The 12,313-nt window shown below is 36.7% G+C and overlaps 1 protein-coding gene across 1 annotated transcript in view; it reads left to right on the top strand.

Moving 5' to 3' along the window:
- The window catches only part of SYNE1 (spectrin repeat containing nuclear envelope protein 1), a 291,206-nt gene that overhangs the window by 145,570 nt on the left and 133,323 nt on the right, over window positions 1-12,313 (top strand). The window contains exons 58-67 of the mRNA XM_062490036.1: window positions 1,203-1,385; window positions 2,890-3,033; window positions 3,363-3,518; window positions 5,184-5,348; window positions 6,468-6,640; window positions 7,490-7,643; window positions 7,784-7,927; window positions 10,075-10,239; window positions 10,957-11,274; window positions 12,030-12,185. Of these exons, the coding sequence (XP_062346020.1) occupies window positions 1,203-1,385; window positions 2,890-3,033; window positions 3,363-3,518; window positions 5,184-5,348; window positions 6,468-6,640; window positions 7,490-7,643; window positions 7,784-7,927; window positions 10,075-10,239; window positions 10,957-11,274; window positions 12,030-12,185 (1,758 nt within the window). The remainder of the gene's footprint in view (window positions 1-1,202; window positions 1,386-2,889; window positions 3,034-3,362; window positions 3,519-5,183; window positions 5,349-6,467; window positions 6,641-7,489; window positions 7,644-7,783; window positions 7,928-10,074; window positions 10,240-10,956; window positions 11,275-12,029; window positions 12,186-12,313) is intronic.

Below are 12,313 nucleotides of genomic sequence, written 5' to 3'. Positions count from 1 at the left end.
GTTTTAGCAAGGCTGGAGTTTTTTCAACACTGGATTTTTTTTTTTCTAAATCACTACAGCCCCCTCATAATGTAAGACCATACCTTGTTCTCCTCTGAGCAAGCTGCCTTAGATGAAATGAACTTTTTAATGACTGCTTTAGGACTTCTAAAGATGTCTTGGTAACCTGTATAAACCTAAAATATTGTTTTTCTTGGAAGTTAATCTTCTGCATCAGAAGATAACATTTTGCATCATTTAGTCACCACTATCTTTCATTCCAATGTAGCCAGAATTTATAGTCCAAGTGTCTCAAAGTTAACAGACCATTTGCATTCTCCACTAAGAACTCTAGTTTAACACAGAATCAGAACCTGACCTAATAATTGTGGTACCAAGCCTCTTACCCCTGAGCCATGGGTATAACCTAATGATTATTTGTATTACATAATCATGATAGTAACAGTTTAAAATATTTCTGTATAAGACTACTAAATTTCTTTGAGTCCTAGATGCTCACAAAGTTGTTTTTTTTAATAATGATAAGTTACAAAGAGATTATACCAATAAATTGGAATTTAAAAATATGTGTTTCCTTACATTTCTGTATAAAATTCTTGTACCTGCATTTTTCCACACACTTCTTGCACACCAGTGCTGTGCAAGATTTCTGTGAAGAAAAACACTTCTGAACAAGGAAGATAAATTAAAGGATACAGAGGCATAAACACACAGACTGGACATTGATCAGGTTCTGAGCATCAGCCCACACCACCACATGCTCATGGCAAGTCCAGCATAGCTGGAGCTTGCCCATGGGCAGGGGTTTGCTCCAGTGTGTGCCTCTGAAGGGACCCCTGTGTTACCTCTGTCAGGATAATGTTTCCCTGAAATGAAACTTTTATCCCTTTCTGTACTAGCAATATTTAGGAGAATATAATACCCAACTAAATTACTAGTAATTGTCTCATCAAATACTGAAAATTCAGGTAATTGTATAGTCTTAATATATGCATTATTCAGACACTTTCATTTCTGGATCATGTGGCTGTTATCTGTATGTCCCATCAATACAAACAATATTGAAATGAATTTACTGAAAGACACATTAGCGTGTTAACAAGCAGAAACAGTTAACTCTTATCAATGATAAATTTTCTGGCAGCTTGACTTTATTGGGACCCAAAGTTCACCAATTAGCTTTTTTAAATTACTATTTTTAGGAATTCTTATCAGAAAGTGAGAATGGGCAACAAAAGCTAAACGTGGTGGCATCCAAAGGAGAACTACTGTGCTCCATTTTACCAAAGGAAAAGGCAAAAGTTATCCAGGACAAATCTGCTGCTGCTAAAGAAGATTGGAAAAATTTTATCTCCACGCTCCACCAGAAGAAATCTGCATTGGAGGTATTGAACCAGTCACAGTGAGGAAAGACTGGATCTAAATTTCTTTGTTTCTCTTTCAAACAGCATAGTTTAGATTTCATATGTAGCTGTGAGTGTTTACTGTGTGGCAGAATTAAGAAATAGATGGTTTCAAGAAGCCTTATTCTTCTGCTTGCATTTTGCTTTTGTTTACTTCTGCTATCTTCATGACCTGATTTCACTTTAAGTGGGGTGTTTCATGCAGAAGGGTGTTGTTCAGAATCAAAGATAGCAGTTGCTGAAATTCAGTAGTCTCATCTAATCCCTTACTAAAACATATTTTCTTTTTGAAAAATGGTTTCTGACACAGCTGCTAATTGAATAGTTCCACTAGATGTGTAAATGTTGTTTCTCTTACTGCAGATAGGTGACATGTATTAACTTGAGCAATTTTTAAAGTAAATGCAAGTGCCTTTTTCTGTTCAGAACTCACAATTCAACCAGTAGGTGGTGAATATCTTAAAATCAGAAACTTTTTAAGGTCCTTGGTTTTAAGGTCAAAAGGTCTTATCTAAATTTATCTGCGTGGCATAGGAGAATTAAAGTTCCTAGATATTCTTGTTTCAAACCAATGCTGCCTAGACAGGTGAGAAAAAGTTTAAATACAGTTAATGCATTATGTAGGAAAGCATTTCAGTGAAAATTCTCAGGTAGCGAAGACTTTACCTTTCTTCACCTCAAGGTTGCCATGGAAAGAGGATGTTCTCAGAGGCTAGTCTTTTTGAGTCAAGCATTTTTTCAGTCTCATAGGCTTAGTTTTTCATTTGGGTGTTTAAGTGATACAGGTGTAGATGAAGAGAAAAGTAAATATGTCTGGGGAAAAAACTACGTTAAAATAACTAGGGCAGGGGAGCTATGCTGTTCAGGTTTATAGTCCACATTAATTATTTCAGGTGCTCTTTTATTAAATAATGCAGAATAAGCCTACAGGAAAAGTATACAGGCCTTAAAGGAATGTCTTCATATACCATCAGTGCACTTCCTATGACCAAAAATTTTACTCTATAAAAGAATATAACCATAAGTGTTCCCCAGGACTGGATTGAATTTAGACATTACCTAGAAACAGTGGCAGCCTATTTAAAGAAGGGTCAATATCAATGACTGGACTCAGATATTAGATAACTTATATCCCAAATTATCCTTTATTCACACTGCTTAGTTACATGAATTAGGATTAGATTAAGTCAAATCTCATAACATCTGTAAAGCTTTCCAAACAAAAGAAATTCTCTTCAGCCTCCCCTTAGCTGTGTAGTTGTTCTTCATTGTTGCTTCTGTTTTGCTTTTTAAAAGCGTGCCCTATCAAACTTTTATTTCAGTGTCTGTGGGATAGGAGCAGGCAGAGGTGATGTAATTTATTTGAAGAGTTGTGTATAATTTGCCTACAATTATATATTCTTTTTTGTGTGCTTGGTCTGTGTCTTGTGAATTAGTTATGTCTAGTGCACTGGGACCATTCATAGAAATTTGCATGTCTTCCTAGAACTTAAAGATCCAGATGAAGGACTTTGAAGCAACTGCTGAACCTCTGCAGGAGTGGCTGACCACAACTGAGAAGATAGTGCACGGGAGTAGCAGTCGGCTCCATGATCTTCCTTCCAAGAGGAGAGAGCAGCAAAAGCTGCAGGTGACTTATAAGGGTTCTTAACAGAGCCAGACCATCCTGTCCCATCCTCCTGGCCTCATTGGTTACTTAGAAAAGCTTAATCATTCTAGCATCCTGACCTCTAAATACGATGGGAACTGTTTTCAAGGTTTGCTGTTGATGATCCTGTACCATCAAGTTTTGCATCTCCACGTTTCTTATCACATGCTGCTCCGCTGCTGTAACCGTATGGTGTGCCTTTCTCAGCAAGCTTGCCATATGTCACTTCTGTTTTTCATGGCACCTTCATGCTTCTCTATTTCCTGCTTTCTTGCACCCACCCTTATTATTACTGTGCTTGTGCTTTACAGTCTGTCCTTGAGGAAATAAGCTGCCACGAGCATCAGCTCAACAGGCTAAAAGAGAAAGCTCAGCAGCTGTGGGAAGAACAAGCTGTCAGCAAAAGCTTTATGCGCAGAGTGTCTCAGTTGTCTTCTCAGTATCTTACTTTAAGCAATCTGACAAAGGTAATGCATCCAATGTATGTGCTCTTAAGCAATTCCTTTGATATATGTGGGGAAAAATAAAGGCTGAAATGTGAAATACTTCAGTTGTCTTGCTTGCCTGCTCTGTGATATGTCTGAGCTAGTCTGTCTTTCACATTGACTTTTAGGAGTGGAGAGTAAGTACTGTCAACAAAATACAACCATGATTTTTTTTTTATTTAAAAGTCTACTGATTAAGAAATAAACACTATGTAGTTATGAAATAATCAGACTTAATTTTGATTCTTTCAAGCACTGAAGACATTTTAGTTTTGTAATAAGTGACATCTGAAAGAGGTATTTTTCAAAAATTAGCAGAGGTGGCTTTTTTCTTAGAAAATACAGGATGCAGACAAGTTGTTATTCCATCTCATCCTATAATGATAATTATTGGCTTTGTAACTATTTTCACCTGAAAGTAAGATTTGTCTTCTAAAAAAAAAATTACCTCATATGCTGCTTTTGAAGGGGAAGCATAGGCCAAATTCTAAACCATCAGACCAAGAACTGAGAGTTTAACATAACTTTTTTTGAGCAGTGCTTCACACACTTCACCACTTAGTTCTCCCATTTCTCTAGTGTAGACAGACAAGAAAGCCTCCATATTAGGACTTTTATTTTGAAGTTCATGTCATGAAGAAGGATTGATAGAGGCTTACAGTTGCTACAGTGACTGGAATGATTAAGGAGATAGGAAATATATTTTGGAATAACTATTCAATTCCAAAAGTATTTGTGTTTAAGGGATTGCTATTTTGGAAATTCTAACTTTTTCTAGAGAAGTAACAATTATAAAGCATATCTTTGACTTAGGGGAATGATTGCATGCATGACCATAATAAATTTTCATGTCTGCAAAATGAGAAAGTGAAAGATGCATGAGTTGCTAACATAGGCTTATATGAACAGAACTTGTAGGAGATGTCAGGATGAGTAGGAGTCATCTAGGGTGCAGGATACATATGATCCAGGCTATTAGAGAAATCCTGAAACTTTCTGGATAGCCATGGATCTTGAGGAAGTTCCCTCTCAGTAACTTCCAAAGGCTGTTACATTGACTTGACTTTAGCTCTCTGTCACAGTGGAAAAAACACACTCTGCCTTGTACTCTTGTTCACCTCAAGCCTTATAGCAATGTAATTTCAGCTTTTGTTTTTGATTTGTGTGAGTGTCAGTGATTTATCAGAATGGTTTTACCAGAGAGAGTCATTGAGGAAAACAGGTCTTTCCCAAATATCAGTAAAGTGATATTGCTGTAGTATTGATGTGTATTGATGTAACTTCTCAGGCTTAGATCTGTCATTTCACTGGCTGATTTCACTAGTTAGCTTCCATTGCAACACTGACATGGAGCTTAGATGTGATTTACCAGATGTTTAAGAAAAAGTGAAACCAGTAAAATGCACCTTTAGATTTAGAAAATAAATAATTGCATTTCTGAAATTTTCATTTGTATTTTATGTTTGGACAATTCATTTGTGTGTGTATGCAGAATTCATTCCATGCTTAAGTGTACTTGTAGTTATCAGTGTATGGAGCAAACTTCTGTGTACAGTTGCTGAGACTCATTCTAAAGTCCATGAATTGGTATGGGTAATAGGCATTCCTTTAAATAGCTGTTGGTGCTAATTGCTGTATGAATTGCAGGAGAAAGTTTCCAGAATGGATAGGATTGTAGCAGAGCACCAGCAGTTCTCACAGAGCATCAAGGACCTCCAGGACTGGGTTGCTGATGCAGTTCACATGCTGGATTCCTACTGTCATCCTACTGCAGACAAGAGTGTACTTGACAGCCGGATGTTAAAACTGGAGGTATGGAAAGGAGAGTCCAAAACCTGCTCTCTATGGATCTAGATGAAGAATACAAATATAGGATACTTAGTTGTTGCATATTAGTCTAATAACTGTTGTTCAGATGCTGATTTTCATTTTACTCAAAAGTGACTGCTTTTGTAGCACAAAGAGCTTGTTATTGTAACTTTTCTCTAAGAAGTAGATAAGGACCCTAATGACATGGAGAACTGCATATATGAAAATTCTCGAGTTACTTGAAAGATGTGTGGCTGATGAAGGTTAAATGGAAGAAGTAGGATAGTCACTTCTGTTAGTTTAGTATATTTCAATATATATTCCTGGATATTATCGGTAGTACAATTGATTCAGCAAATCTTTTACTATAATTCTTTGCATTTAAAATAGTGACTATGGTTAAGAAAATAGCATCTGTTGATAACAGAACACAATAATGTTACAGAAAGCTATTTACAAGACAATACTTTTCATTTTATTGATGCCTTGGATTCTCAGCCAAAAATCTTCAAAATTGTAAGGATGGGTCAAAAAGCAAAAGATTGTAGCATAGTACTAAAGTTATGTTTTGGCTCTTGTTCACTGAATCTTTTGGATTCATGCTTTCAGGCTTTTCATGACTGCATCATGTAGAAATTGTGAGTTTGCAACTGCACAGCTCCAGGAGCTGAAGTCCCTAGGCTGACATTGATGACAGATTTTGTTTATTGATACCTTCATGTTGCAAATATATGCTGTAGTGGTAGGACTGTATTTCAGCCCTGCAGAAGAGTTTTGCCTTTACATCTTGTTGTCTCTATGGATGAATCCTCCTGTTTTCTCTCTAAGCGATATTTCCTTTGGAATGTCAGCCTTTTCACTGAACAGTACCTTCTCTGATATACTCTTAAGTGCCTGCACACATTTCACAAAAATCTCCCTGTCAACTAAGGATCCTTTTAATAGCCTGAACCTACCCATTGAAAATCACTTTTGTTTGTGAAGCCCAGATGTGAACCCCACTGTCCATCTTCCAATTCACTACAAGCTGCTAAATGTCATCAGGTCATGTTCCATTAAAGCTAGTTAGAATATTAATGTCCAAGTAATGATAAAAATAAAATATATCCACTCACTTCTTAGGGCCTGCTAGCAGTGAAACAAGAAAAAGAAGTCCAAATGAAAATTGTTCTGACAAGAGGAGAATCTGTTCTGCAAAATACTTCTCTGGAGGGAGTACCAGTGCTTGAAGGCCAATTGCAAAATCTGAAGGACAGCTGGGCTTCTCTTCTGTCTGCTTGTATCCAGTGCAAGAGGTAAAAAGGAATGAGGTGCAGAATGATGCTTAGTAACACAGTTCTGTCAAAACTTTTCAAAAGTAATTTTATTACTGCAAGAGTCAAATTAATGTAAAATGATTGCATATGCCAAACACTTCGGGTCTAGAAGTTGTGATATATTCATTTGAAGTAGAAGAAGTGGAGGAGGAAACTGTAAGGGAGCTAAGCTTTATTAACAATTATTGTCAATTTACTCTTAAAACTGAATTCTATGTTAATAACCTTGAATATTTTACTTTCTGTTGCACTTGATGCTTTGAAACCTTCTCAGAAATGAGAAGATTTTTTCATGGTCGTTAATGGTCGCTCTGTCAAGAACCTGCCTGCTTTTCCACTTGCTAGCATTCCAAAGAACCTACTCTAAATTACAGTGTCCAGTAGTGCTGCTCCTAGTAATAGAATAAAGAAATACAAAGAAAAGAAAAGGAAATTTCTTTTGTGGAGCATCAGTAGTTGCGCATATTTCAAGTTAAAGAAACACAGGTAATTAAACATTAAACGCAGCAATTTTTGAATGTAGGTAAAGGGGTAGAATTCTTTCCGTTATGCTCTCAGCTGCAATTTATTTACTTAACCTAGAACTTGTCAGCTAGCTACATAAATTACAAATTTACTTAATATTCCAGGTTTGGAAAACTTACTTTCTCTTTATTAGTCAAACGGTGCTCCTAGTTAAAACTTGTAGGATTCTAACAGATTCCTAATCTTGTAATGTATCTCTCTCATAAATATCGTCCAGAATATTTGTATATGACTATATCTCACTGCTCAAATAGCATGGAACATCCACTATCACAAAAAAAATATGGTTTTTTTTAATTACAGTCAACTGGAAGGAGCTCTCTCCAAATGGACAAGTTACCAGGAAGATGTTAATCAGTTTTCCAGATGGATGGAAAAAGTAGAAGCAAGTATGAATGCTTCCGAAAGGCAGTGTGCTGAACTGAGGGAAAAAACAGCTGCCCTCAGCAAGGCAAAGGTGTGTTTGATTTGCAACAAGCCATTGACAAGACCATGCCACCTTAGAGGCAATAAAGCAAAAACTATCTAACTGCAAGATTAATATGTGGTCTTGTTTTAATGGTGCCCTTAATGTGTTCTTCTCTTTCTATTTTGCAGCTACTCAATGAAGAGGTGTTGAGTCATAACAGCCTGTTGGAGACTATTGAAGTGAAAGGAAGGGGGATGGCTGAGCATTACATTGCTCAACTTGAACTGCAAGACCTCCAGGAGAGGTATAAGTTCCTCAAAGAAAGAACAAAGGTACAGTTTCTCTTCATAACACTCCTTGTTTAGTTGGCAGCAAGGAAAAAATCTTTTCATTGATCATTTATTTTACAGTTAAATAAGGATTAAGAGTTTGGAGACAGCTGTAACTTAATGTAACAGAAACCTACTAGGGTGTTTAATAAATCTGTCTGCCTGTATTGAGCTTCAGATCTTTCAGAAGGGTTCTAAAAATCAGGAGAATAATCTCAGGAAATCCATGACAAAAGGTTCATTGACTTCCGCACAGATTTAATTTTACCCATTGTGACAGAAATGCTGAAAAAAAAAACATTCAAACCTGTGATTTGCATAAGTGTATGTTTGCAATAAATTTTACCAGTCAGTTGTGTGATTCACAAATGGTTGACAGCTACAGAGATTTTATTAATGAACACAGACCTTATTAGCAAGTAAACTGACAAAAGTGTGATAAGTACTTCATTTACTGATAAATATTGATATCTGGAAAAGATTAGGACATAGATTAAGATCAGGATGGGGTTTACTGTGAGATAAAAGGTAAAAAAGAAATAATAAAAGACAGACCTGGTGATAGATTTAAAGCTAGACAATTATCTCCAGTTAACTCAAGTTCTTCTGTGATAATTAAGTAATGGTTAACTCATGTTCATACAGCCAACTTTGCTTCAGGACAGCAGTGTAGTAAAATTGAATTTTGATGTCTTGGTGATGCCTTTGTCATGTAGAATGACAAAATTAAAAATTCAGCCAAAATTCAGTTTTTTTAAACACATAAGTGATTCAGTGTTTTGTGGACCTCTCTTCCACAACTGTAAAAAATACCATGGTCTGTCTTTCTTTTGATCTTGAGTGAGTGAAATTGCTCTGATTTGCCAGAGAGATACATAAGTCCTGGGAAGTGCTGGTAAATACCCACTATTCCTGTTAGCATGGGGATGCCCTAACCCTTGCCTTTTTCTCCTGCACAAAGCTGTATACAGGCTGCCTATATTTGCTCAGCTTGAACAACAGCATGGGAGCAATAAGAAATGAATGGTGGCTCACAGAGGCAAGAGTTCTGTACATCTTATCCCATGTAGGAAGAAGCATTCCTTCTTTTCCACCTAACATCCCCGGTCTTCCCTGTTCCCAACTGTGGTGATGGTGTGAAGTATCGAGTGAAATCAACCCTTAGAAAGAAATTGAAAGTTCTAAGCAAATAGCTGGAAAGTAAGGAATGTTCAAATCTTTTACTAATCCTCTGGCCAGGCAGGAAACCTGACAAGATTCCCTAAGGGTTTATGGCCCATGTCTGAGCAGACCAAGACTTGTAATTTCCTAAGCCCCTGTGGAGAGGCAAGAAAACTGGTCTCTCTTTTCCCCTTCCCACTTCTGGGCATGTACAGGCCTTGTAAAAGATAAGATAAAACTCCTGCAGACAGTATGTTCACGGGTTTATTAAAGTGTTTGTCTTTTTATGAGCCTGCTGCTCTCAAATGCATCTTGTCTTCATGAGAACTTGATTCCTCATTTCTGTAATTTCTTAAGGATGTGACTTACATGTAGTATATTTTTCCTGCACTTAGTAAGGCTAATCTTGTGACAGTATATGACCCCTTTCCTTCTGTACGTCAGGTATGGTAATATTTTAGTGCTGAAATTATTGCAACTTGCTCAGCCACATACACAGAAGGCTTGTAGTCTGTTTCTTACTGCACTTTGTAGAGACTGCCTGCAAATATCTCCAAACCTAAGATAGTAAATATTCCTAATAGAAGAATCCAACTCCATTTGCAAAAAAAAAAAAAAAAAGCAAAAGAAAAAAAAAACAATTTCTAAGCTCATATGCTTATTAATCACTTCAGCAAAGTTAATGTAAATTGCAATAAAAGTAAAGAAAGTCTTTTTTTATTAAACACTAAGACGTTATTTTAAAGTAATCCCGGAGCAAAACTCCAAATCTCAGTAGTCACACACTTCCGGAATAAGTATTTTTTTTTCCCTACATGGTGCTCTCTCTTTCCCTGTAATGGATTAAGTCTTCTCCAGAATTCAAGTAGTCTTGAATTGCAGCATCAGATACAAACCTTTTCACTTGATGGATGGCTGGGGTTTATGTTCTCTTGGTTTGACAATACACTAAGATATGCATACATATTTGTAAATATAATCACATGCAGGAGGCTGTAACAAAAACTGAAGGACTGTTTACCTTGCACCAAGAGTACCAAAGAAATCTGAAGGCCTTTGAAGTATGGCTGGAGAAGGAGCAGGAAAAACTTGACTGTTTATCACACCTTGATGGTGATGCCCAGGAACAGGAGGCAACACTCCGAGATTTACAGGTATGTGATCTGTGACACTCTAAGAAAAAAAAAAAATAAAAATCAGTCCTGTGATGGTACAGTAAAAGAGTATAATGGTATGTGGATATGGATATGTATGTCAAGTGAAATCTGACATGAAACCAAACTGTTTTGTTAAGGTAATTTACTTTTTATGTTTTCTGATTAGATTGAATCACACTGTTCTTTCTGATTAAGTGCTAATAAGCATGAAAATGCCATATATGCCCAGAAGAGGATATCAAAAATTAATCTGGAGTGTTGTCTCAAACATATGGAAAAAGAAATAGATTTATCCATTTTAGAAGATTGAAGCTTCTGTTTTTAAAGAGATTCAATTTTAGAGTCAGTCTTACAGTCTGCTTGCCACATCTGGAAAGTTTTGAATTTATGTTCTGGTGAATGGATTCCATCCGTCCCATACTGGCTCAGGCAACCAATATTTCAGAACTGATAAACTTGGCAGGAGAGAGAAGAAGTTAATGTATGCTTTGTCAATAATTTTCTGCAGTTCAGTTGTCAGTAATAGTGATATTTGGTGTGCTTTATAAGTGAGCATGCTGTCACTGCTGTTATTAAAGACTCTTATCTAATATATGTTTAACCATAGACAACTAAAGGGAATGCCCAGCTGTCTTCAGAGGAGCCAAGGGGGGTTTTGCCATGTGTGAATGAAAGCTGTCAGTGGAGGATATGTAATTAACTCTGCCTTTACAGGAGCTGCAGGTCCACTGTGCAGAGGGACAAGCATTATTGAATGCTGCTGTCCATGCCAGAGAGGAGGTGATTCCCTGGGGGATTCCCCAGATTGAAGACAGAGCCCTGGAATCCTTACAGCAGGATTGGCAAGTTTATCAGCACAGGCTTTCTGAAGCAAGAAGCCAATTAAATGCCACTGTGAGCAAACTAAGGTTAATGGAGAAAAAATTTCAGAAGGTTAATGACTGGTTAACAAACCTGGAGAAGAAAGTTGCTATCAGGACTGGGAGGAGGTCTGGTAGAGCAACAAAGGAAATGCAGCTTCAACAAATGAAGGTAAAGAATATGGTTAAGGCATTCCTTAAACAAAATAATATGTGGGCTTTCCATGTCAACTCCTGGTTGCACTGTGAAAATGAGAGCAAGCTTTTCAGTTTATTCTGAGTTGGTGAGTAAAATGATGGACCCAAGACAGCTTTATGACTTCTAGATCCAGGTTACTCCCATTTTACTGATGGAGGTATGTCTATAACAATGTTGAAATCTTGCAGGGAAATCTGTAATTCATATGTTCTGTAGTGTATGAAGATGTAACTGAGTACAGAGATAGTGGAATGGAAAATAATTAATATGGTAATAAGACTAAAATGTGACCAGCTGTGTTATGAAGTCTCCACTGTGTCAATGTAATAATTCTCCCTTAATCACTGGAACAGGCAGAAATGGTTCTGAATAAACACAGGAAGCAGATTTGAAGCCAGATTACACTTTACAGTCATCTTCAAAACTTCAGGTGAAATCTATAGGAAGTCCAGATTGCATTTCTACTATTATTTTTGAGGGGGACCAAATTAAAAGAAGTATTGAATCTGTTGTAATGAAATGCAGTCTATATGGGATGAAAATATTTCCAGCACATTTGTTACAATAACTTTCATCAGATTCTGCTTTATTTTCCAGTTGTAAATGAATACTTACAACCATGTATTTGTTTTCCTTTTCAATGATTTCCTGACTTAGTTACAGTTAAATTCCTGATAGCTTAAGGTATTTGAATCAACCATATAAGTTAGATAATTTCTTTCTCATAGAAGTGGCACGAAGACATTACAGTCTACAAAGATGATGTAGAGGAAGTTGGGGTAATGGCTCAGCAAATACTAGAGGAAAATCTCACTGCAAGTAGAATGGGAAGTCAGGCTACTCAGCTTACATCTCGCTACCAAACTCTTCTTCTTCATGTCTTGGTAAGTAATGAAAACTAATTCATTGTAACATCATAAATTGCCAGTTAAGAAGCAAATACATACAGGCTTTTGTCATTAGACTTTTTCAGAGTCTATTCATTAGTGTAGGCTCAATAGTATAACATTCA

Source organism: Cinclus cinclus, chromosome 3 (genome assembly GCF_963662255.1).
Source record: "Cinclus cinclus chromosome 3, bCinCin1.1, whole genome shotgun sequence".
Taxonomy (NCBI): domain Eukaryota; kingdom Metazoa; phylum Chordata; class Aves; order Passeriformes; family Cinclidae; genus Cinclus; species Cinclus cinclus.
The sequence above is the reverse complement of the archived record's forward strand: the minus strand, read 5'-3'. Positions and strand labels throughout refer to the sequence as shown.